The sequence below is a fragment of the Rhinolophus hipposideros genome (assembly GCF_964194185.1).
Source record: "Rhinolophus hipposideros genome assembly, chromosome: 10".
Taxonomy (NCBI): domain Eukaryota; kingdom Metazoa; phylum Chordata; class Mammalia; order Chiroptera; family Rhinolophidae; genus Rhinolophus; species Rhinolophus hipposideros.
This window is the reverse complement of record NC_138056.1, coordinates 11,620,846-11,648,451: the sequence shown is the minus strand read 5'-3', so window position 1 is coordinate 11,648,451 and position 27,606 is coordinate 11,620,846. Positions and strand designations below refer to the sequence as shown.

Here is a 27,606-nt window from a genome sequence, read left to right as displayed (position 1 = left end):
GATGGTCTACCATAAATTTTCTTTAGTTTTATATACTTATGTATATACATACATATCTCCACATAGATGCACTAAAGAAAATTTATGATAGTTACCTCCAGAGACCAACACAAAACAACTATCCATTGTTTTTAGACAATGAATAATTATCTTATATTTAACCAGATACATGTACTTAGACAATTAGTGTTTGGGCATAAAACTAGGTGTCAGGAAAAATAGGTTTAAGTCTAGCCTCTGTCACTGAATTGCTGATAATTTCAGGCACTCTTCTGGGCTTTGGTGACCCCTTCTCTGTACAATAAATGGGTTGGAAAACATGACACTCTAGAGGCACTCTAGAGATGACCCATTAAAATTATCTATGGCCTCCAGAATTCCAGGGTTGATGAGGACTTGATAAATGAGTCCATCCAGACTTTTCCCAGGCAGTGAATCCTTTCAAAGTTGCATCAGTGAATTTTTAAATGGAATTTTTGGCTTCTAGAATTATGTTTATATCTTTTCTTTATTTCAAATTTCTCTCCTTACATCTGAACAATCCTGATCTCTTTCTCATACTATGGACACTTTCTCAACTGTGCAGGTTTCAAACACATTAGAGTCAGTAAGCTAAGAGGTATTTCTTCCCAGCCCTTGCATTAACTCTCCGGTGTGATGTGGCAAGCTTAGAAAGCAATGCTGGCATTGTACACACACACACACACACACACACACACACACACACACGCATATGTACACAGAACCAGGACACTTCCCACCAGCAGACACACTAATGCAACCAGAGACCCTGTCTTGTTTCTGGGGATCCACTGAGCAGCTCACAGGAAACACATTCACTGAGCTAATCTAAGTAACCTATATTTGTCTATGTTCATTGTCTTCTGTGAATGAACCCTTTACACATATAAACAACTGTAGAAATCACTTTGTAAACTGTACCAATAACTATAGTAACACAGGTCCATATAGACAGCAAAGTTCCCCAAAGCATAACCAAAGATCAATCAGCACCTGAAATAACACTGATGGTTTAAAGGGCAACCGTTAGACTTCCATGTCTCTTTACTGATCACCGCCACACACACACACACTCACACACACACACACACACACACACCAATTGTGAGTTTCATAACAGTTTGAGGACAGGTTACAAATCATTACCCATCTTTCTCTTCTCTAGACAAAAAATAAATTATATTTTTCAAAGGTTTTGTTTGTTCATTGTTTTTTGTTGTTAGTGCTACCCAATTAAATTTATTAAACTAATAAATTTCTATTCATAAAATTGAGGTACTAATAAGGTAATAAAATAGACTGTTAATTATGCTCATTTGCATTCCCTTTCTCCTGAAGGAACTAACTTCTTCCTTGAATATTGATTTCACAGTCCCAGTTGGTGGAAGATTTCCAAGCATTGCGGAGGACATTAGAGACTATGAACATGTTCAACGCCAACTTGGTGTTCTTTTCTCTTCACTTCATCCAGATTTTGATTTTGGAAGCCCTGGCTTGGCTAATGCTGTGGTATTTTGGCAACGGTTGGCCAATTACAATATGCATTTCCTTTCTTCTCACAATTTCTCAGGTAAGCAGGTATCCTAAGCTCAGGCAGGGGCTTCAAGGGATAGGCTCAGAATTTTTTCTTCTCTCTTTTGATTGGTGTCAGCAGCTGCCTGACACCTCCTGGCAAACTACTCATGTGTTACACACCAGTAGGTTATCAGACCGTGCTGGGCCTCAGTTCTGTTGTCTGTAAAATGGGGATAACAATGTTTTGTGGAAACATTCTGAAGAGGACTAAACAAGTTAATGTGTAAAACACCTAGTACAGTGACTGGCATAATGTAAGTATTTAACTCAGGACAGTTGCTACTCTTTGCCCAATTTATCCACATAAGTTCAGTAACTGAAGTTCCGTTCTTGGCCCCTCTCTTTATCTCTCATTCATTGACCAAACGAAATTTATCAATGCATCAGACCATGGATTCTTCAAGAGCAGAGACTACATCTTATTACATGAGAATGAGAATGTACGGATTCTGCTGTAAATGACAACCAGCACCCGGCACATAGCAGGGCATTTGATAAATCTTCATTGAATAAAGTGTGACTCTCTAAACATAGCGTTCTACGAGCACACTTTGTTGTGGGCACATAGGGAAATGCACCTGGCCCCCGTCATCCAGTGAGGGAGATTGTCATTCAGATATCTAAACATATTACAAGACACAATGGCACTGATGCCACAGAGAGGAATGGCATGTGCTGTTGGAGCAGGAAGAGGCATTTAATTCTAATGGAACAGCTATGGAAGGTTTCGTGGCGAATTAACATCAATGTCAATTCCAGAATTGTTTTAAGTTAACTTTTTTATTGAAAAGCCAATTTGCACTATTCTTTGAAAATGACTTTGGAGGCAAGAAAGGAAGCATACACGTGTTTGGTTCTTAGCATAAGCCAGGCACTTCGCATACACTGAAGTTTCACAACAGGCCTATGAGTAAAGTGTTATTACCCCTGCTTAGCAGATGAAGAACTGAGGTTCAGAGCTCCTGAGAACTTGCCAAGAGTCGTGCAGGTAAAAAGTGGTGAACAGTTTCGAACCCAAATCTTCCTGACTCCAAAGGCCATGCTCTTTCCACTCCACTTTGGAAGATTTTGACAGCAGCAAGGAGAGTGTTCTAGGCTAAGAGAACCACCTGCACAAAGAAACAGAGGTGGGAAAGAACGCGACGTGTGTGGGAGATAGAAAGGAAACTTGATTTGAGGTCAGGCCAGATCTCCCACTGTTCTTCTCAAATAGGCTCCTGAATCAACTAGCGGGCATGTTTATTAATTTCCTCTTGCCTTCTCAACTTCTCTAAGAACAACTTCATCTCTTCTAGGCTCAGAGTTCATTTTTACAGCATGACATAGGACATCTTTCCATATTTAAGAAGTCCAAGTGGAACCACTTGACGCACAAATTTGTGATGTGTCATCTCAAGGTACAGGGTGCTCAGGGTGTAGGATGGGATTCTCAAAGGTCGTTTCCTAAAGGCAGTGGTTTCCAAGTTTGTGTGTGCACTCAAATCAGTAAAAAAGTGTTTGTGCACACCCCACAAATAAATGTAGATATACTAACAATGTAGGTACCATATATACGTTAATGTGTAAAATTACATTATAATATATGCTAAATTTAGATTTTTAAATTTTTATGAAGTGGTTTATAATATATATGCTAAAATTAGAATTTTAAATTTCTATGGAAAAGGTTTATTTGTATTTAAGACGTTGTAATTTTTTTTCTTACCCCAATAAACTACTTGGCCCAATCCCCGACATCCCCCATTAAGGAACTACCTTGCAGGAGAAGGATTATGCCTTTAAAAATGAAGATGTGCCATGTAAAATCATGAGTGGGAATATTCTTAGAAGGGCTTTGAACATTTACTGCTGGGAAGCTAGGGGAATCCAAGGCTGATTAATCCTGGAAGAGTGGGAAATAAAGGAAAAGATGCAGGAGAATGGATAAAAGTGAAGAGAAAGAGGAAGAGTGGGCAAGGAAGGTCAGATGGCTCTGTTCAAGGGTTGAGGATTGCTAAACCCAGAATGATGGAAAAAACAGGTGGCGGTGATGGCAGGTGGCCTTATCCCCGCTGACATAAGCTCCAGGAGGGCATGCATACTGTCCTATGAACAACCGCAATGCAATGCCCAGCAGAGTGCCCAGCACATAGTAGGCCATCAATAAGCATTTGTTGAATGAATGGATGAATGAATGAATGAACCAACCAAGGTCTGCTAAGAGTGGCTTCTAGTCCTGACTCTGTTCATGCTCACTGAGTGACCTTGAGTGACTCACTGTCTATCTCTGGCCCTCAGTGTTCTCATTTGTACTATTAGGAGTTAAATTGGGTCTCTGCTTTTCTACAGCATTCTAGGACTTGGTGACTATGTACCCTGGCCCAGGAAGATAAGAAACACCTCAGAGCCTTCCACTAAGCCAAATCCTTGCCTTCAAACAAAGCCCTCTCAGGAAAAACTCAAGCCCCAACTAGGAGCCTTTTTTTTTTTAATGCAGTGGTTTTATGTTCAATTAGAAGATATTTGGTTAGAATCACCATCATATCCTACCCTGTTCTCAGTTAGGCAAACTGAGGCTTAAATACATTAAAATAACAGTTGGATCAGGATTCATATTAGATATATGTCTGTCCCCCAAACAGAATGAATAATATGTTGTCATTTTATGTGACAAGTTTTGTTTAACGGGAAAATTCTTGTAGGCACACTATTCTGTCCTTTGTCCACCGGTGTTAAATGGATGAAGTGTTTCTAGATTTACTCAGAAATCTTTATCAGAGAAATTAAGCAGAGATGGTTTCTTATGTCATTGTAAGATTCAGGTAACAGACCCTCCCGCCCTCCCTTCCCTACTGTGAGGAAGTTGAAGGAAAAGTGAGACTCATCTCCCTGGAGATAATGGCAGTTGATTTGGTGCCAGTGTGTGGAATGTGTGGAATATTCCAAATAATATTTAATATCATTTAAAATATTTAAAAGTTGGCGCTTTTTTTATATCATTGATTTCCCATTGGTCCAAATTTATACACAGCTCTCTCACTATAAATTGTGTCTCCAGAAACAATTTTGCACTAGTTAAAATGAATATAATCTTTTTTTTCCAGTTTCGGGTGTATAAAACAATGTAATAGAATGTTATAGAAAAGAAGAAACCCATTTAACTATTTAACTCCTAATAGTGCAGATGAGAACACTGAGGGCCAGGGATAGACAGTGAGTCCCTCAAGGTCACTCAGTGAGCACGAACAGAGTCAGGACTAGAAGCCACTCTTAGCAGACCTTGGTTGGTTCATTCATTCATTCATCCATTCATTCAACAAATGCTTATTGATGGCCTACTATGTGCTGGGCACTCTGCTGGGCATTGCATTGCGGTTGTTCATAGGACAGTATGCATGCCCTCCTGGAGCTTATGTCAGTGGGGATAAGGCCACCTGCCATCATCGCCACCTGTTTTTTCCATCATTCTGGGTTTAGCAATCCTCAACCCTTGAACAGAGCCATCTGGCCTACCTTGCCCACTCTTCCTCTTTCTCTTCACTTTTATCCATTCTCCTGCATCTTTTCCTTTATTTCCCACTCTTCCAGGATTAATCAGTCTTGTTGGATTCCCCTAGCTTCCCAGCAGTAAATGTTCAAAGCCCTTCTAAGAATATTCCCACTCATGATTTTACATGGCACAGCAATTGATTTCATATCCAGTTAACCTCCCCCCTCCCAGAAAAGGCAACAATATTGACAGATATTGTGAATCTTTGTAATTTTCCTTCACCAGCTGTGAGACAAAAAAAATATATACATTCCAGTCTTTGTGACATTTGCACAAAATAAAAATAAATAGTCTGAAAATAAACCACAAAATGTCTGCATACATTTTGGACTTCTGCTCAGTGTTAAAATCAAAATGGACTCCCTGTAGCATATTTCTCCCCACCCTACCCCCAGTATGTATATTTTGTAAACTATAAGAATCAAGTGTTATTATAGGGATAAAGAAGCAGAATAGTTGAAATTAAGACCTTCTCTGAAAATCTGGTCTATACTGTTTCCATGACTACATCTTAAAACACTTTTGGGGGGAGGAGTGTCAAGCATATTATTTCTTGTAATCCTTCCAATAACCTCATTCATTTTACAGTTGAGGAAATTGCCCAAGGCCACACACCTACTAGCAGGGCTTAAAATACAGGATGGTTTCAGTCCAAAGCCTGGATTCTCTACACTGACCCAAGAAAGGGCCTAACTTGGAGGTGAGGAATGACTTAGGGTGGTTCCTGTATGGAACTTGGTGCCAGGGTAGCCTATTTTGCATGTAGCTGATAATCCTCACCTCCCTTGTCTCCAGTAATTGTACTTCCAGACAGAAGGGCCAGGGTGAAGCCAGCTGCTTTAGATCACACCCACAGTCATCCTGACCACTGTTCTAAGCTCTAGGACCTTGATTTGTCAAGATCTGCTCCCTTACCTGTCACGAACCAAAACTTGTCTGTCATATTATCAATTTCCATAGATACTCATTAGCTAAAGGGTACAGTCAGCTAGTAAAAGAGGCCAAGATATCGGCTCTCAGAAGATTTAATTAAAAAGAGAGAATCATTGCTTATCGCAGCGTCCTTGTTTAATTGTATACTGCTCCCATTAGATTATATGTTTCATAAGTGTGGGAACCCCACTTTATCATGTCTATCTTTACATTCCAAATACTGCTTAGCTTAGTATTCGATACATGGGACATACTTCAAAATAAATAATGAATGGGTGAATACACAATTGTAAGAGTGAGTGAATGCTATACCATTTGATAGGAGAAAGGCAGTCTGTTGGAGCCCCAGAAAGGGGAATAGAAACTGATGAGTACACATTGAGTTTGAGATATGATGAGACATCCAAAAGGAAATGTTTGGAAAGCGATTGCCCTTTCATGCATGAGATTCAGGAAAGAGATCGAGGCTGGAGAGAGAGAGATTCTGAGGATATTAGGGAATGTTAGAAGTGAGGAGAGACTACTGCTCCTAATAGACTCGGTGGTGGATTCAGGTTGCTAAGAGAAGGACTGCAACAAACACTATGGGAAGGCAGCACTTAGAGATTTTCAAAAAACCCGTCCCCTGTACTGTGGACGTATAGTGTCTAGACCATCATGGTGCAACAGAAAGAAAATCAAGTCACGTTAAAATGACATGAGTTATTTTAAATTTCCTAACAGCCACATCTTAAACGGTAACTTTATTACTCTCTATATACTCAAATATCACCATGTCAACAGGTAATCAGTATATAAATTATTAATAAGACATTTTTCATTCCTTTTTTCATCCTGAGTCTTCAAAATTCAGTATGTATTATACACTTATGGCCCACCTTAATTTGGTCCCATTTCAAATGCTCAATAGCCACACGTGCCTCTGGCTACAGTTTTGGACAGTGAAGATCTAACACATGTATAGACCAGTTATTGGGAGATTTCAAATACACTGTAAAAACATACTACGTTTATTCTTCTGGAAATGATTAACACAATAGGGGAACGGAGGGGAAACTGAATATTTCAGTGTGCCAACCTTTTACATACCACATCTCATATCTCCGCAAATGACCCACAGCGGTAAATATCTTATACAATATTTACATGCAATTGAGCCTTAAAGAGGGTGGGTAATTTGCCCAAACCACGCAACATCTCCTATATGAAATGAGGTTGGTGTGCCTCTAGATCCTGTGCTCTATTAAGATCTTCAGACTTTAATTCAGAGACTTAAAAATCACAAACAACTTAATCAGAGATGATTGGAGCTTGGCATCAGCTAAACTATTTTTATTCTCGTTTACTTTTACGAGAGCATTGAAGCCCAGACATGCAATGATCTGAGCCAAGTCCCCCCAGGAGATCACTTCAGATCCATGATTCTTTGAAATATTCATTGAAGTAGGATTCCTGGGGCCATTTTTTTTTTCCCTAAAAAAACTAATTAAAGTCTTGGAGCTAAGATTTCTTTTTCTTTCTTTTTTTTAAAAAGAAAAAAACAGGAAGAATACTCTCTGCCCCACTTACCTTCAGAATTTTTTTAAAATGAGAATCAAAAAAACAGAAGGATGGGAAAACATTTCATTTCAACAGATTTTTGGGTTTTTGGTATCAGGTGTTACTTGAGCAGGAACTTATGTTCCTGAATGAGATAATTATTTATTTGTAGGCTTTGAGAGCCTCTGTCCAATGAATCATTCTTTGATCCAGCAGTGGGGGCAAGTTATGTCTCATTCTGACTTTGCAGATGCATGCAGAAAACTCTGATAGTGAGGGATATTTCAGGCGAGAAATCTTACCACAGCTAATGAACACTCTCTTCTCCTCAGGGCCTGTCAACAAAGTGGTGGAATCACCGACACTTCCAACATCATATAAAACCAAACATTTACCCGAAAGACCCAGATATTGATGTGGGCCCACTTTTCCTGATTGGAGATTTACAACCTGTCAAGGTATGTTTAGAAATCCTAAGCATCAGAAAATGTTCCTGGAAGTGGTTCTTAGAAAGACCTATAGCTAGTCTTGGAAAGATCAAGCTGGAGGTTCCAGCTTCATGCATGTTCTTTGTAAGTCCAGGATATAGATTTGAAATAACTGTTGTAAAATTAGAAGGACACGTGGAGTGCCTGACTCTATGTCCTTGAAAGTTATTTCGTCTAACCTCCTAGTATAAGAAATACGACAACCCCTATCACTCTGCTCAAACAATCCTGGTGATAAACAGATCCCTGCCAGTTCCTGTCAGTGGCTCTGAGGCAACACACACCGATGTTAGATAGTGAAACTAGGTGACTGAGGCTGGCAATGACTCTCCAAAGTTCAATACGGATGTGGAGACACTCACCCAGAGAAGACAGGTCTGTACATTCCATCAGCACCAAATCACAAACACCTACGAGTAAATATCCAGTTATTTCAACTAATTCTAGCTCAGTTAGAAGAGGTATGCTGTTATTTTTAGTTCATGCTCATTTCAGTTCATTTATATATGAACTACAGCCCAAATGCCTTGCAAGACACTTAGAGATCCCACCTCTAATTTGGACGTCTTAAACAACAGAAAAAGGAGAAAGGTCAACTGCACAATTTCTTACTTGCTGATATTTTTTTCAAAACTCACCTTAAAGTTATCATGTAAAGGACTACCATCAGGTTTCTTAGGAGGAAGTCTTTCAACAGAGGAGGAATGAGGATATCCACTGATATGTGTCTCCTCAAGGAGAAATGATGGGTCCTGAGAGTCAGGCACTCAGGAAGAGGCTGCCCTCTCCTTCTAGAAGAATTTAGGAGTTTCATACAAATAAGAGTATAGTTTTGTCAGTTGCTGCCTGGGCACGGTGATACATAAACCAAAAATTTACAACTTTTTGAAAATAGGTTTTCCTAGCTTTGGGAGACTCACTCTTTTCTCCAGCTGATTGGGAAACCGTCCCTTGACTAGATTTTGAAAAACACTCTTTGGCTGTAATCGTGGATCAGTTGCTTTTGACCATGGCTCCACAAAAAATTGGACCTCTCTGATGTTTGTGAACTCCATGCTCATCACTAAAATTGTGACATTTGTCTTCTCTAATGCCTACCCCCCCCAAAAAAAGGGAGATTTGTCTCACTGAAGGTCAAGAAGCAGCTTAATCGTCTCCAGAAGTGCCTTCTTTAGAGCTTCACAATTGATGGAGTCCACCTCTCCAAGTTTTACAGCTACTTTTGGGACATAGCCCTAGAATCTTAGGGATCTATACAATACAGTTTCAAAGCTACTGTATAAAACATTACTTAAAATTGTTTAAACTTTTTCAGTAAAGTTCAGTGTTGCACATCAAACACTAGTTCTGAGGAGTCCTGAACTCTTCCTTTCTTCCCATTTTACTGCCAATCTTTCTATCACTTTCTTCATTCATTCCTTCAACAAGAGTTAATTAAATCTTGTATGTGTCAGGTCCTGTGCACCTGGAAGACTGCAAGTCCTCCTTTGGAGTGATACTCAAAATCAGCCTTTCACCTAGGTTTGCCAACTTCCAAGCATTTTTCACGAACTCCCTTTTCCCAGCACTTAAATAGTTGGAAGTCAGAGAATAACTGCAAAGAGCTGCTATTACTTCATCACCATGATATTTCTTTTTATTTATGACAGTACAAGAAGGAAGGACCAACCCTACTATCCAAATAAGAGAATAAATCTGTATCTAGGTAGGAAGATATTGAAAGAATAGGAAAAGCAAGAGTCAAACACTGCCTATGGTGTAACTAAGTGAACATACAGCAAAAATAAAGAGCAGGACATGAATTATCATTCATGCACTCATTCCTTCAATTAAACATGTATTGAATGTCTGCTAGTTACTTGAGATAAAACCATTACTTCTGTGCCTCCTCTCAGGGCATTTGCTGAACACATTAACTAAGGAGACCCCTAGAAAATGGATCAATTTCCCAGTAGTGAGATTATATATGATATCATTGTGTCATACAAATAGTAAATCATAGCATGAGATCCATGATGAGAACACAAAGGAGGAAAATAGGACAGATCAGAGAGGCCATACCTATATCTTTTATCACATGACAAATAAATATCTGCTGAATGAATGAATGCAAATGGTGGAGACTAAGCTTCAAGCATAATTTTAAACACCACAGTTAAAGAAGAGCTTAAAAAAACAGATAAAAACTCTTCAGAAATGTGTCTTTTCGATCACTACTCTACTCCACATAAGGACAAAAAAATTCAAAATGGCTTCTATGGGAATTTTTTTAAGTGATCACAATCCCCATAGTCAAATGGAATAAACCATCCATGCAAGATTTTCTACAGTTAAGTAAAGCAAAAAGATGCTACAGTATTTCCTCCCATTCCAGTTCTGCTTCTTCCAGTGCCTCAAGTTTAACGCAATGAACTCTGATCAGATGACTCTTTCCATAGAGATTTTAGACAGAGAAAGAAAAAGAGAGAGAGAGAGATGTCCTTGAGTGTCATGACCAAAACTTATTTAAGTTTTATTCTCTCTCCATTCAGTATGGCAAGAAGAAAATCAAATACATTGACTATGAAAAGCAGCACCTGTACTTCTACCTGGGTGAGTCTCCTTGGAGCCACATTCCTTATCATTCCATTTCCTTGAAGCAAGCAGTTGTCAAGCCAGAAGTCATGACTGGAATCCTCTCACAGAGAGATCAGCCCATATCATATTGCATGTCTTAGAGAAAAGCAGCATGTCTTATTTCAGACTTACTGAGAGCTGATAATCTGAAAAGGACAATGGAGACGCAAATAGGAATTTGCAATAGGCATCTCACCACTCTAGGTATTGGGCAGGGTAGGAGATGCTACAAGAAAGATGGAAGACAAGATGCCAATCAAGGGGTCTTGTATGTGGGACTCTCATTGTGGAAGACTAAATACCTATCAAGAAGAAAAGAATAGTGGTATTTGGATAGGGAGGAAAGCAAGATTTAAAAAAAAGAATGCCGAAACTGACAGTATGACGCCAGAAAAAGTAGAGGCCCAGGCATAAAAGGCGACTAGCACTTCCATGTGAAGGAAAGCTTGCTGTTTCCATGGCTTTCATAAACCTGTAGAAGATATTTTGGTGAATAGAGACAGATAGATGAGAGAGAGAGAGAGAGAGAGAAATAGATCTAAATGTGGGATGTAGGTCTAGGCTTGAAAGAAAATAGGGTAGCTGAATAATGCTGATACCAATTTTAAAAAATCAGGAGCAAAATGCTTTGCTCTTAACCAAAATCAAACTCATGACAGCTCACAAAGAAAGGTTCGTGGAACCCAAAAATATGCTCATCTAAAACATTTGGGAAATAAACCCAAATCAGGGGAGGTTCCAAACATTTCCTATAGATCAGTGATTCTCGACCAGGAGTAGTGTTGTTCCCAAGGGGACATTTGACAATGTCTAGAGACATTTTTGTTTGTGACAAGAGAAAGAGAGGAATGGTACTAGACCCAGGGGATAGGAGCCAGGGGTGTAGTTAACATCCTACAATACACAGGAGAGCTACTAACAACAAAGAATTATGTGGCCCAAAATGCCAACAGTGTTAAGGCTGAGAAATGCTGTTACAGATGATCTGATTTCCCCAAATGTTGGTTGCCAGTGGCCATTTCTAACATGCCTGAACAGGATAGCCTGTGTGCCCATTTCTGGAGATACGAGGGTCAACTGCCAATGGTGCCCCTCCCATTGCTGGAATTCTGCAGCCCCATCCCATGGTAATCACCTGCTCCTTCTCTTGCATGACCAAAAAGAGGAATGAGGACATCAGTTCCCCATTTTGAAACGTAGCTGGTCTTCAACCCAATCCAATGTGGGTTCACATAAGAAAAAGTTGTTAGAGTTTCTTTTTCTGAACTCTCCTCCCCTACTGCAGTGGTGCTATATGCCCTTAGGTTATGAAGAATGAATGAATGGTGTGGATCTACTGCAGAATGCCCACCTCACAAACCTCACTGCCCTGAGGAGCTGTTTCCTTGCGTCCTTTCCCTTCAAATTTGCCAATCAATTTGCAAATTTCCCTTCAAAATGCCAGCTTAGCATCTCAGGTACAAATTGAGTCATACTCAAACTGTCAAAGAGCAGCAGAGCAGGACACTTGTTAAAAAAGGCAAGACAGATTTTATTCAGGCTACTGCAGTAAGGGAGAGAGATTTCAATATAAACTGAGCTCAACGTTGCTGAAAAAGAAAAATGGGGGACTTTTTAAACATTGTGGCATGCTAAAGGAAATTACCAAAAGATGTGGAGGGAAGAGAAAGTTGGTCAATGGGATTAGGTCATCTATGTCTGCTAACTGGTGAGTATGGCAGTTAAGCTCCTACCCTCCCACAGATACTGGGAGACAGGGCCCTATCCTTAATGATTATATTTCAGAGGGATGACTCCCAGGTTCTTGAGGAAGACATTTCTGGCTTGTAAAAGATACATCTCAAGGGGACAGAGAAAGGATTTACAGTTGTAATATTTCTAACATAAATGCTCTAATAAAAGGGAGGTCATCCCAGGGAGGTGACCCTGAGCTGTCAGAAACTATGCCAGTGCTTATTCAAGTCTCTTAGTGTGGATGGTGGATGAAATGGTTTGTGCTCAGAGTTTGCAGAGTTTGAGAGTTTACAGACCAACACAAAGCCTAGTCAGGAAGTGAACTCAGAGGACCTGACTAAAGTTTGGTCAAGAAGAGAGTCTGTCAGAGCCCAAAGGGTCTCCATAAGACTCCTTTGTGCTCTATGCAGCCTCCCTGGTCCTGGGAGAGAAGCCAGCAAATAATTCTCTGGCCGGGAAATGAGCACAACTTCTTTATTTCTCCCACCTTGCCATATTGTGACAGGGCCCAATCCTACAGATTGTGAGGGACTGAAGGATTCCATGGACCCTGAGAAAACTTAAAAGCTCACAGCAGAAGCTTGCTTAGGATGCCTCCATCAAGAATGACACAGATCTTCAAAGATTCCCTAGTCTCCTTGAGAGAGTTTGAACAAAATTACTCGTTCACCCTCAAAGACTCAAAAGACCCCATGTTGTTCACCATGCTTCCCTTCTCCAGGAAAACATTGCAGAGGTGGCATGTTAAGGAGGTAGACTCCTGCTAACCTACATTTATGTCCCTTCTGCTCATTTACTCACCATCTTTTTGTTGTTGTTCTTTTTCAGCTGGGCTTCCCCTTCTCATGCCTGTATATTTCAACCTACAATCCATGCAAGTGATGTACCTTCAAAGGTATTGGGGGGTGAGTAACTTGACTCTCTCTGAAGCTAAAACAAGTAGAAACCAGGAAATGAAAAATGCTTGGTCCCTTCCAGATAGAGCTTCCTTGAATAACAGGACAAAAGATTCAGCCAGTACATGAAGGGACCCTAACCCAAGGAAGGGGAAACCAATGACATTGTGTTCCGGGCATCTAATTTTCAAGCACTTCTCTCTACAGGATATTGCCTGGGTCAGCAGTTTTTACATCCGCTATTTCATCACATTTGGCCCTTTCTATGGAATCTTCGGAACTGTGTTGCTCATATATTTTGTCAAGTAAGAAAGCAAGAAAATCCTCTTATTCCCATAACCTAAATAATCCTTTTACCTTCCTTATCTAATCTATTTATGATTAGCATAAGATTATAACACCATGAAAATATAAAAAAAAAAAAAAGAAAAAGTTGAAATAGTTGAATAATAAGAGCTCTTTACGGGGAAAAAAATTCCCAATCTTCTCTTTCTTCCCCCCACTTTCTTAACTCCCAATTGCAGTATTCTACCTGATCACCAAATCCTTTAAAACTCTAGTCCAGTTGGACATGATAATCCTTGCCAAAGATAATGGAAGGAAAGGAATTGTTTAAAGTTATTTTATAACTAGATATTTTCCCAATACCAAAATGACTTTCCACTGAATAGCCCTCTTCAACTTCCCAATTTATTCCCTCCTCATTATTTCACTTTATTATTCTATATCCTATGTAAGAATAAGGATAGGTAATACGCATCAGGCACTTTTCTAAGAGCTTTGCATGCATTATCTTATTGGATGTAATCCTCACGCAGTCAGTAATGTAGATAGTATCATCTTCATTTTTCTAGGAAGGAAATTGAAGCTCAGGGAGATTAAATCGCTTGCCCAAGGCTATGGCACAAGTAAGGGCCAGTGGCAGTGCCAAACCAGAATTTGAACCCAGCTCTATCTGATGACAAAGCCCAGGCTGTCAATCACTTTGCATGTGCTCTTAAGTTACTTAGGTATCTTTTGATCCTTGCTCTGATGGTACAGCAAACTGAAGCACTGTTCCCACACATGAGGCATCAAGACAGGTCATGTGACCAAATGCCTAGTGTGTCATTTCTAGATACTTGTATAAAGGGCCTCCAAAGATAAAAATAAATGACCACTACTTTATCGGGATCTTTGAGTCCCTTGAACTTCCTCCAATACTCAGCCAGCTCTGCCAGCCGTTATGCAAGCCCAGTGATTGGAACCATAACACCTCAAGGAGTCATCACTTCCTCCTTTTATTCTCCACAAGGTTTCTTGAAAGTCCCTGGATTGCATATGTTACTCAGATGAGCCACATACCAATGAAAATGAGCGAAGAGGAGAACCGAGACTGGTTCACTACTCAGGTGAGAATGAAGTTCCTGGGAGAGGATCCTTCAAAGCATACTGATTTAGAGTCTGGTTACTTTCCATAATAAGAATTCATGTTTATCGAATGCTTGCCAGAGACCAGACACTGTCAAATGCCTGCATGTAGCTACATGAGATAGTTGCTATGGTTATTCATTCCCACTTGACAGATGATAAAACTGAGGCATGAAGAAGTTGAGTAACGTGCATAAGATCACACAGCTAACAATTGGTACAAGCAGGTTTTAAACCTAGGCAATTCAATTTCAAAGATTTTGCTATAAACTACAGTCAGTAAACTACAGTCCAAGGGCCAGATCCAGCCCGTTGCCTATTTTTGCAAATAAAGTTTTATTGGAACACAGCCATTTTTATATTATCCATGAATGCTTTCATGTTACAACAGCAGAACTGAGTAGTTGTGACAGAGAATTAAAATATTTACTGTTGGCACTTTACAGAAAAGGTTTGCTGACCCCTGGTTCCATATGACACAGCCTTTCCAGTAAATCTGAGACTCCTATAATTACGGAATGAATTGTATACCTAGAAGGACCCAAGAGCACCTCATTTCATTGTATAGAGAGGCCCCATACGGTGATTTGACATGCTCACCAAGCACGCTGTTAACGATTCACAGAGTTATGACCAGCGAAGGACATCCCTGCCTCCTAAGCCTTCCACTAGCTGTGATGAACTGGAGTATCCAGACATAGTACTGCTTCCTTCTCCAAGCTCATCCCCAAATTCAGTGGGCCTCCCATGAGGCGTAAAGTCGTGGTTCTCAAGCCTTTTGGTCACAGAACCACTTTATACTCTTAAAAGTTATTGAGAACCTACCTTAAAGAACTTGTGTTTGCATAGGTTATATTCATTGATATTTACTATCTTTGAAATTAAAACTGAGACATTTAAAAAATATCTCTTAATTAACTTATTAACTTATTATTAATTAAAATAAGAATAAAACAAATACATGTTGACATCAGAGTGATGACACCATCCCATGTTAGTAGCCTCTGGGAAAACCCATTGTACTAGCATGAGAGAATAAGAATGAAAAAGGCAAATAGTGTCTCAAAAGTATTATGGAAATAATTTTGACCTTGCAGATCCCTTGAAAAAAAGCCCAGGGAACCCCAAGTTTCTCTGAAGTACACTTTGAGAAACACTGACATAGAACAACCACAAAAATAACATTCAAAATGGCAACCACCCCACCTAAAGCTAAGCCTTAGAAAGGCATTCAACAAAGTAACCTTCACAAGTGTTTTTAACCTTTGCAGTTTGTAGAAACCTACAAACACCTTCTCAGGATAAGGCTTTTTAAATGCATACAATAAAATGATTAGATTACCACGGAAAGTTCTTACAGTCAATGCACTTCTATGCACAGAACCCTTGGTTAGAAGCCTTGAATGCCTTATTCCCCACTTAGAAGTCCTTCAAATCTACTGTATAGAAATGGTGTTCTAACCCCTATACTCTCCACCAAAATCCTATAATCCTACTTCCATCTGCCAAATCCTCATTCGTTGACACCATAATCTTTGTATCCAAAAGCTAATGGTGACTCAGTCCCCTCAAATCCTACACACTTTTTCATACCTACTGCCTTGCATATACTTCTTAGCAAAACGCTGTATTGCTTTCTTAAATGTAAGCTCCTTGAGACCTGGGATTGTGTATCTTTTTCATTCCTCATAGTTTCTTACACAAAACAGGAATTCAAGCACTTGTTCAATGATTGATTTAATAAAAGAATAAATACATATTTTCTCTGTTTGACACATGAGCTTATTTACATCTAACATAAGCTTTGTCTTTGCAGGTCTTGGCCACCTGTAATGTTGAACAGTCCTTTTTCAATGACTGGTTCACTGGACACCTGAATTTCCAAATCGAGCACCAGTGAGTGATAGAAACAGTCCATGATAGGGGAAAGGGCTGTCACTTATAATAGCCACCCATACAATCCTGAGCAGAGCCCAAGGCTAGGATCTCAGAGGGAAAAAAATGAACCAGAATTCTCTAAAGGCTGCTAGCTTTCTACTAACACCAATGGTAAGGAAGGAAAGAAAGAAAAGAAGTGGGACAACATGGATGGACCCAGAGGGTATTACGCTAAGTGAAATAAGTCAGATGGAGAAAAACAAATACCACATGATCTCGCTTACATGTGGACTCTAAAGGACAAAATAAATGAACAAACAAAACAGAGACAGAGACTAAACTGATGGTTACTAGATAAGAGGGGGATTGGAGGGCTGGGTGAAAAAGGTGAAGAGATTAAGTACAAATCGGTAGTTACAGGAGAGTCATGGGGAAGTAAAGTACAGTATGGGGAATATAATCAATAATGTTGTAAAAACTATGTATAATGTCAGATGAGTACCAGACTTATCAGGGGATCACTTCATAAATTATATAACTGTCTAACCACTATGCTGTACACCTGAAACTAATACAAAATAATATTGAACATCAACTATAATTTTAAAAAATTATCATGGGATATGTAGTACAGCATAGGGAATATAGTCAATAATATTGTAATAACTATGTACAGTGTCAGATGGGTAATAGACTTATTGGGGTTATCACTTTGTGAGGTATATAAACGTCTAATCGCATTATTTTGTGCACCTGAAAGAAAAATTTTTTTTTTATTTTAATTTTTTAAAATCTAAACTAAGTAAGAGGAAGGAAGGAAAGAAGGAAGAAAAGAGGTTGTAACAATTGTGAGTAAATGGAGTGAAATCTAAGGGAAAATGTCAGCGATTCAGTTTCCAGATTCCTATTAATCTAGGAATTGATTGTTTCCTTTGCATTTGGTTTGTTGGCAAAACCCAAGAAAAATTATAACACAAAGTTGTGTTGAAACTTAATTGTAGTTTAAAAGTCTATCTGTATCTATGTATTTAGATCTGAGGTTACAAAATAATCAACAATGAAATCCAGTCCCTGCTTCAATTTCCAGAAGTACTTTACCAATGGATCAGTTAGGTGGACATGCCCTAAAAGAAGAGAAAATGAGGGTCGATCTCATTTTTGAGGGTCGATCTCTCCAGAATATTCAGGGGAGAGACGCTCAACATCCTCTTTGTCTGAGCCATATCTGTGATAGTCAGAGAGGGAAAGAGATCTTATACCTATTCATGGAATTTTCTTATGCTTTTTCTCATGTTAGTCCTTTAAAATCTCATGTTAGTCCTTTAAAATCTCAGCAAAACAAGACAAAATTATTATTCATATTTTATCAAAGAGGAGGTGAAAACCCAAGAAAGTCATCTGGCTGATTAGTGAAAACCTTGAATAAAAACCCATCTTTCCTCACTTTTTATTCCTATGCTAGGACTTTCCCCATATACCATAATTATCACATATTGACTATTCACCTACTCATGATGTAGAAGTTAGATAGATAGATACAGACACAAAGAAAGAGACAGAGATAGAGGATGGATATCTCCAGCTCTCTAGGTAATTCAGAATGGTAGAAAGCCCCATACTTTCATTCGGGCTGGCCAAACATAAACATTTTTGATGGAGCTAATACTTATTTTCTTTGTTCTTCAAACATTCACCACCCACAGGGCTTACCGAGGGTTAAGAGATGAGATAAGAGTGCTGGTAAGAGTTTTTGAACTTCCCAGAATACAAGTACTATGAAAGGTCAAGGTTGGGTCTGCATTGCTGATATAATTTCATTTAGTAATGGGTCAAAGAGAAGTCCATTGGGTTTCTCTGTAAGTCTAAGTTTCATGTCTCCTGTCTCTGTTTCCCTAGTCTGTTCCCCACTATGCCGCGCCATAATTACCACAAGGTGGCACCCCTGGTGAAGTCACTGTGTGCCAAGTATGGATTGCAGTATGTGAATAAGCCCTTGTTGAAGGCATTTGGAGATATTGTCAGGTAATAACAGAGTCTCCTCGACTCACAGCTCTCATTTCCCATCACTGCCGGTTCCCAACCAATTTACTGGCTTGTGAATCATTCACCCAACAACAATTTATCATCAAGGGGCACCTGTCTGCCCAGCATGGACTTGAGACTACAGGGAGCAACATCAGCAACCGCAATGATAATAATTCTTACCATTTACCTACTGCCTTCTAGGTACTTCCTAGTGAAAATGCCTTCCTGCCCTACTAAATTTCACGCTTCTTAAAAGCAGGACTGTGTATCATTTGTCTTTTACATGCTTTAGAACTTAAGTGGTAGGTAGGATTGTCGAATCATCTGGTCCAGGGTCGCAAACTTAGATGCCCAGGGTCCAGTGGAACATAAATCTATGAATCAGGCAGGGGTGACCAATCCCCTGTATACTGACTCCAGGGGTAACTGACCAACAGTGGTGAGGCCTCAGGGAACTGAAAATTTATAGCCATCTGGAAGCATCCACAATTCCTTAGTGAAGATTGTGCTGGCCAAATTAACAGCCAGTGACCTGGGTTGGATAATGTTCTTTTTCTTTTAGGATTGGGGTGGGGGGGCTGGAAATCACAACAGTATTTTGAATGAAGCCAACATGGAGAGGCCCATTCTGATCTGATCCCTGACTAGTACACCAGGTTCACACTCTACCACTCCCCTCCTCCTTTTCTGCCCTCCAGATGTCTGGCCTCCCTTCGTTTGCTACTTCCCCTGCCCTTTGCCTTATCACTTCCTTTGCCACTGTTTCTTCTGCCTAGAATGTTCTTCGAAACCATTACCTCTCCTCACATCACCTTGTCAATATCCATTCATTCTCCAAAGATCATCTGAAATGCCTTTTCCTCCTCTCAGTCCTCCCTGACCTGCATGACTAAATCCATCACATGCTCTTGCAGTACCCCGTTCTCTTGATTCATGATCTTTATCCCAATCATGACTAAATAACATACTGGGTAATACATCCTTTAATTATGTGTCTCCCAAGCTAGGCCAGGAACTCCACATGGACAGGACTCACCTCTGTCCTATTCATTGCTGTATCCCCAGAGCCTAGAAAAATACTTTTCCCATTATAAAATGGGGGGTGGGGAGTAGCTGGAGATAGGATGGGTGGATATATAATTGTATGCTTTATCTCATAGAAACTCAGAGAAGGTTTTTTGTTTTTGTTTTTGTTTTTGTTTTTGTTTTTAAGACTAGAGAAAAGGTAGGTGATGGTTTGGGGTACAAAGAGAATAAATGCCAGAAAAACTCAATCTCCTCCATAAAGGAAAGGTGAACTCACCTGCTCAATAACAATTCAGTGTATTTGACTCCCTCCACTGGGCAACAGAGAAAGACATTTTTCAGATATAGCTGAAAATGACAACACGGCCTCAACCACATAAAAGAGTAGATGTTCCACAGAGTAGCTCCTTTTCCATGAGCGTCTCACCTCCTAACGATTTTGTTTACTCCTCCCACAGGACCTTGAAGAAATCCGCAGCCCTCTGGATGGATGCTTACTATGAAACATGATGCAGAACGTCAGTCTCTACGTGCATGTAAATCCATCTCTGTAGGGGGCTGGTGAACGTGCAAGAGCTCTACCTGTCAGTACCACCAGCATACCTGAGGGGGCCAGGATGGTGAATTCCAAGGACATATAATAACCCCTTCCCTGAAGATTTCCTCTGCAAATAAGAAGCACAGGAAACACATGATGGCTCTGGCCGGGTGGCAAAGGGAAATGGGAGCCCAGTGTTTTTATTTTTTCAATAGGATCTTGAACTTAGTCCAACCAATAGAACTTAGTCAATTCATCTCAGCCACTGGGGCATAAACAGGAGCCATGGGAAAGCTTTACTGATGAAATGGACATAGAAAGAAATAGGCCACGTAGAGACCGCCAAGGGGGCACTTTTCAAAAAACAGTGCAATTGATCTTAGAAGAGAATCATGTATTTAGAAATTCCTGTTGAAGCACTGATTTTTTTGCTTATTCTTTTTTTAAATGTTTGAACTTCTTTTTCTTTAAAAATTGAGTATACTTAACATTAAAATCTCTTTCAACAGTTCAATATTCATTTCATATATTCATTATTGTACTGCATATGTGAAATTGAGGTGTATATATGTTTCCAAGTTATAACATTTCTTAAAGGTGCTTCCTACATTCAGTCCCAATGACAACTGATCAGGCAAGTTAATGTTTTATATTTAAAGGTGACTTGTGCTCTGCTAAAGAACAGACTGTCCTTGAGCATAAGATGTATTGGCCTAATCCCTAACCGCCAGGGCAGAACTACCAAACCTCACTATTGGGTGACCCTCCTGAAGGAAAGGGATTTGTTTTCTATAAGGTAGACCCCAGGCTGAATTAAGGCATTTTCGAGCTTCACGCTGAATTAAGCATGTTTTTCAGAGTGTTTCAGTGCTAGAAAGATGCGTGCACATGCCAGCAGCATACTGACGCTCAGTGTCTGTGCTTTTGCTCATGTATTCATGGGGGGCAGGTTACAGCTGACCTTAGCTGCATGGAGCTTTCGCACAACAGCGCAGCCTCCACCCCAGCTCCAAGCAAGTCAGCATTATGGGCTTATCTGTTGTCTGAAATTCTACCAGGCAACACTTCCTTCTCCTCTCCCAAACTGCAAAATACTCTTTTGGGTTGTTTTGTTTCTTAATGTAATACTTGGCTTCTGGAGCAAAGACTCTTGGCAGAAGCACTTGAAAGAAGCACTGGGGCTGAGGCAGAGGGAGCGGGGCTCAGGGTGGTACAAATACGTTAAATTACCCACAGGTCCTAGGGGTTAGCCATTTGTATCAAAGCTGAGAAAACAAGAACCTGGTCTTCTGGGAGGACTGAGCATTGAAATGGTCACAGTATCCATAGGGAAGGTGCGTAGGGAATTAAAAGGAAGAAAAGCTGCACGGACTTCATGATTCTTCATAATGTATGTTCTGGATGGATCCGACAAGAGCCCAGACCCCCCCGGACCCCCCACGGCTGGATCTACAGATGATTTTTCCTGCCCGAAACCAGGGTTGCGAGTGGGAGTGGAACACAGTGGTGGGTTTCCTCTGTCTCTGCTGGTCCAACTTCCAGAGATGCTCAAGCATCATTTGTTTTCCTGGTCACTAGGAATAGAAACCAGACCTCTCCCTGGACACACTTCCTACCTCAAAGGCGTTCCTCCCTCAAGGTTGAAACTAGCCCACTTTGCAGTCCCCCAAATGGGGTTGGGGTGCATGGGGAAGGGCCAGTGCAGGCAAAGTCTGTTGGCAATCTTGCATGTGGTAAGGCATGTGACGATATTTCTATTACTTGTTCAATAGCTTCCCAGAGGAAGGGAACCAAGGCCTGTTACTTTGACAGTTCCCCAGATTGCTGAGCACTGAAATAGAATTTAGATGATCCATTCTACAGTCAGCCCACTTCTGCCTTCCGTACTCTGGGGCTCTGCTCTATGGCTGTATGAATGAAGATGGCTTAATGGGCCAGGCTTCTGACTCTCTAAACTAAATGACTCCTGAGAGTTATGTTACAGCCCTGCCTGAAATTCTTCAAAGGATTCCCGTGGCTCTTGGAATAAAGACGAACCTGGAAGATTGCCGACAGGCTGTGCCTGCAGCGGCCCTGCCCCATTCACCCTGCCCCACCCTGTGCCACTCCAGTCTGTGCTCTGCCTGCTTCAGCCCTACTGGCTTCTTGGGTGACCCTCCTGAAGGAAAGGGATTTAAGGCATCACAGTCCCTTGTGTCACAGCACCTTCGTTCCTAAACCCAGTGTCTGAACCTCTCTGTCACCCTCCCACCCTCCCTGCTCTTACCTGGCTAGCCTTCACTCACCTGTAGATCCCAGGGAAACATCTGCACTAAGTCATGGCCTCCTGTGATACACTCTGTAGCAATTACTACAGGTATAATTTGACATTCATTTGTGTGATTCCTTTATTAATTTGTTTGTCTTCCACCCTAGCCTGCAATAACCGTGAGAGTAGGGACTGCCTGACATGTTAGAGAAACTCAGTATAGAAGTGCTAAAGGACGGGAGGAAGGAAAGAAGGAAAATGTAATTCTTTCTAATTAGATAGAAAGGTAAATTTTATATACGTGAAAAACACTACTATATTCTAATTCTGAATTATTACAAATCTTACCAATACTTCAGAGCATCTACCAAGCAATAAGTACTGAGCTACACCCTTCGTGGGCATTATTTCATTCAATCCTCATAACATCCCCATGGGGAAAGTCCTATAATTAATCTCATTTTATAGAGGAAAAACCTGGGGCTTAGGGAAGCCAAGCAACTTATCTGGTGTCACAGGTAAGAAGAGGTGGAGTAGAGTGTCAGACCAGGGGTGTCTGACTCCATAGCCAACGCTCATTAATTTCCATGCCAGGAAATTCAAAGTAAAGGAGAATTAAGTGGCATTAGAAGACGTGGGCATTTGACATTTCTGGAACATCTCTAATAGCATCCCAGAAGCTTATGGAATTAGCATTAAGGTAGTTATCTTTCTACCACAGCAAGAGGAAGTGCCCCAGGAGGGGAAGGCAGGAGGAGTATGCGTGACAAGCATAGTGGCAACGTGGGAAGGGTCCCTGTTGACTAAATTCTACTCACTGATCCTCACAGAGTATCCAGCTCAGAGAAATTTCACTTGGGAGTAGTCAAGCTGAGATTTAACCTTTCAGAAAGGACAGACACTGCATTAAACATGGAAGAACAGGTTGAAAAATGGATTTGAGATTTAGTAGTGACTTAGCATGAATTCGACCGAAGGAGTATCCATCTTCCCTGTGGCTATCTTTCTGTGACCTTCCCTGAATTCTATTTCCTTTAAAGCTGTACTCCTATTGGCTAAATCAGGCTATGAGAATTTGCATGCATTTTCAGTTAGATGTTAGGTAAGAGTGACTGGATTTGAAGCCAAGAACCTAGATTCTCATTTCAGCTCCTTAATTTAATATTCCACAATGAAATTGGCCAGATCGTTTATGCACTTCATATCTCAATGTGTAAAACAGGTGTGGTGCATAATATTACGTGGCCTAGGTGCATCATAGAATGGTAAGAATGATCAAATGAAGTAAGGAAAACGGAATAGTTTCATAAGCTGGAAACACCCATCAGAAGCTGATTATTATTATTATAATGAGGCTTCCTACCAACCCAGGCCCAACAGAAGCAAGAGAGGCCATCAAGTCACACAGAATGGAAAGACACTGAATCATTTTGACAATGACGGTCGGAGAGGCTTTTCCCAGATGAGAGGCTTGTGAGTCACGAGCAAGAAAATGATTTCCCCCATCACAACTAGTAACACCCAGGAGTCACCCTCCATGTCTGACTGTCTAAAATCCCCTGGGATCAGCATCCAGGTCTCACTCTGGAAAAACAGTAGAGAGCCAGGGGTTGTAGTTATCCAAACATCTGGTTCACCATGTCAGTGCACAGTTCCCAGGGGTGGAAATCATGCCAAATATAAGTATACAAATTAAGCACTCAGTATTGCTTAATCAGTATATTATAAAGGACTTTCTTGATTATTTCCCTGCTAATCATCTAATCATCCACCTTAAAGAGGCAGAAAGTGTAGGAGATTGAACTTAAACTCTGTGGAGGGCAGGAATATACTCAGGTACTTTTTCTTTCTCAACATCATTTTTGCAACATGCAAAGACACTAATGTTGAAAGAATTTTATAGTGAACATCTGTATCGCCAGCACCTAAACTTCAACTTGAACGTCTTAGTAAAACTTTTCATTTCATACCTACCCATCTACCTGTCTCTTGATCCATTAATGCCTTTTATTGTTTTATTCGTTTCAAGGTAAATTTCCAGGAGCTTACTTTTAAAAAATAAACCCCAGACTGTGCAAACAACAAAGGATATCTCTTTTCTTCAATAAAGAATTGGTAAAAAATGAGTAGTAGCTTCATCTTTGGGGCAATTTTAAGGGAATTTTGCTATGTTAAGGGACTATAACATAGTTAACTTTCTGTAAAATTAATTATGCATATATTTATGTTTTGTTTTCTTTTATTTATGCGTATATATTTATCTTCATCCTTCTCTTTCGTTTGGCAACAGTTATTGAGCACCTATCACGTGACAGATGTTGAGTTAGGCGATGTGAATAAAAGAGGGAGGAGCCAGACTTGTGGAGCTTACCTTCTACTGGAGAAGACAGTCAATAAACAAGTAAATATAGAAAACCCAAAATGATTACATATAAAGAAAATAAAAGGTTGTTTGTGAGATAGAATGATAAACAGGGGACTGGTTTGGATAAGAGGTCAGGGAAAGGTGAATGTGTAAAGAACACTGCCCTGAGATCCTGACGAGCAGAACCATCAGAAGCAAGTACAAAGGCCCTGAGGCAGGAACACGCTTCTGTTGAAAGAACAGAGTAAGAGGTCTGTATGACGGTGCAATAGCATGACATGTTTTTCCTCACTGTCACTTAACTTCATTTCTTCATGAGTGTGTTTTGCCTTGCCTTTTCAGCAGCATTCAAAAATAATTTTCTATTATTTGTATGAGCACAGTTTTCTCTGGGAAGTCTTCCCAGATTTAACTCACCAGGTTAATTCTCCCTTTATATGCTCTTCTGGCCAGTGCACCTCACTGATACAATTTATTTCTGCCTGCACACCCACTAGACTGGAAACTCTATGAGAGCAATTACCTTATGTGCTGTTACTTACTCACCATTTCATGACCAGCCCCAGCCCATTGTTTGGCATTAAGTGGGTGTTCAATAAATGAGTTAATGAATAATTAATTAGTTAGAACAATGGTAGATAAGTCTGGAAAGTTAAATTGGGTTCATATTGAAAAATATCGAGAGAGGAGAAAAATGGCGGCGTGAGGTGAGCCTCTGTAACGCTCCCCTGGAATTTACAATGAATCGGACAACAATAACTCCACAAAGGACTCCTTGCACAGCAGACAGGCAAGACGAAGAGGCCGACTACTGAATTCACCTCCAGGTGGGTGAATCGCGCGAGCGGGGGAGGAGGGAGAGGAGAAGTGGGGAGACGGAGCCGCGCGGGCGCAGGACACAGACCTAGCTCAGTGCTCGGAGCCCGCTGCTCCCGGATCTGCCGCAGCTGCGGGAGAGGGAAGGACTCGGACTGCTAGGGCTCCGCTTACGGCCCACAGGGCTGAGGGGGCAGCATACAAAACCGCTGAACACAACGCTCGCTCACGGCAGACCTCGGAGCAAAGACTGAGGGAAGAGGGCTGAAATCGGTGGTTTAAGCCCTCACTGCCGAGCGGAGAACGGAAGCCTTAGGCACGGAGACTAGCCGCCCCCTCCCTACCCTCCCAGAGCTCGCCCCGCCCCCACCTGCCCGGTGCTAGAAGCGATAAAGTAGCAGTGTCGGATCAAAGGACAGAATATTTGCTGCTCTGAGAACTGTGGACCGCAGACACAGATTCGCAGCTCAACTAGTTCCGGCAAAGGGGAGGGAGCTGTGGAAGCAGGACTGGCTGTGGTGGTGGTCGCCGCCATTGCTCTGGGCCACCTCTCACAACTCACCCCGCCCCTGGCCCCACCTATCTGGGCGGATCCCTGCAGGAGTAAACAGAACTGCTGAAACAAACGGGCTCTGAATCTGGTGCAGAAAGAGCTTTGGAACTCCAAAAGCTCTTCGCATACCTATCAACCTGTTGCAGAAGACACTCCTGTAGATGTCTAGGAAGAGAAATAGTAAATCAGTGATTGCCATGAATAACCAAGGCAACAAGATAGCTCAGAAAGAAAGTGAAAAGTCTCCAGAAAAGGAACTTAGAGATATGGACCTTTGTGATTTAAATGACAGAGAATTCAAGATCGCAATTCTGAAAAAACTGAACGAGATGCAAGAAAACACAGAAAGGCAGTTTAATGAACTCAGAAACACGATCAAAGAACACCATGAGCATTTTACAAAAGAGATTGAAATCTTGAAAAAGAACCAAATAGAATTTCTGGAGATTAAGAACTCAATAGAAGAAATTAACAATAAAATATCCAGCTTAGGTAGTAGAGTGGACCAGATGGAGGAAAGAATCAGTGACATCGAAGATAGGAACCTGGAATTTACACAGAGGGAAGAAGAAAGAGACTTGAGACTTAAAAGAAATGAAAGAACTCTACAAGAACTTTCTGACTCCATCAGAAAGAGCAATATAAGAATAATGGGCATACCAGAAGGAGAAGAAAGAGGGAAGGGAACAGAGAATATATTCAAACAAATCATCGATGAGAACTTCCCAAACTTGTGGACAGAACTGGATCCTCGAATCCAAGAAGCAAATAGAACACCTAATTACCTCAATCCCAACAGGCCTTCACCAAGGCACATTGTATTGAAGCTGTCTAAAATCAATGACAAAGAAAGAATCCTCAAGGCAGCCAGGGAAAAGAAGACGGTAACTTACAAAGGAAAGCCCATTAGATTATCATCAGATTTTTCAGCAGAAACTCTACAAGCTAGGAGGGAGTGGAACCAAATATTCAAACTATTGAAAGAGAGAAATCATGAGCCAAGAATAATATATCCAGCAAAGATCTCCTTTAGATATGAAGGAGGAATAAAGACCTTTCCAAACATCCAGAAGCTGAGGGAATTTTCTAATACACGACCTGCACTACAAGAAATACTAAAGGAGGCTATTAGACCACCATCAACAGGGACAACTTGTGGCAACCGAAACATAAAAAGGGGGAGCGTAAAGGCCTGAACTGGAATATGGGAATAGAGAAAGTAAGCGTACTGAAGAAACTGGAATACTCTAAATATCAAACTTTCTTTTACATAAACTCAAGGGTAACCACTCAAAAAACATCCAAATCTGAAATATATACTGTAATAAAAGAAGAAACAGAGGGAAACATCATAGAATACCACCACACAGAAATAACAGATAACAACAAAAAGGCAAAGAAACAATGGAGACACAG

The 27,606-nt window shown here is 40.6% G+C and overlaps 1 protein-coding gene across 1 annotated transcript in view; it reads left to right on the top strand.

Annotated features, from left to right (window-relative positions):
- LOC308504329 (fatty acid desaturase 2-like protein FADS2B) overlaps window positions 1-20,180 on the top strand; it is a gene marked incomplete at its 3' end in the record, with an annotated part of 31,131 nt that extends 10,951 nt beyond the window's left edge. Inside the window, exons 3-12 of the mRNA XM_081064674.1 lie at window positions 1,394-1,591; window positions 2,892-2,993; window positions 7,930-8,055; window positions 10,617-10,677; window positions 13,264-13,340; window positions 13,539-13,636; window positions 14,626-14,722; window positions 16,558-16,637; window positions 18,516-18,641; window positions 20,129-20,180. Coding sequence (XP_080920800.1) covers window positions 1,394-1,591; window positions 2,892-2,993; window positions 7,930-8,055; window positions 10,617-10,677; window positions 13,264-13,340; window positions 13,539-13,636; window positions 14,626-14,722; window positions 16,558-16,637; window positions 18,516-18,641; window positions 20,129-20,180 — 1,017 coding nt within the window. The remainder of the gene's footprint in view (window positions 1-1,393; window positions 1,592-2,891; window positions 2,994-7,929; window positions 8,056-10,616; window positions 10,678-13,263; window positions 13,341-13,538; window positions 13,637-14,625; window positions 14,723-16,557; window positions 16,638-18,515; window positions 18,642-20,128) is intronic.
- Window positions 20,181-27,606: the final 7,426 nt, after the last annotated feature.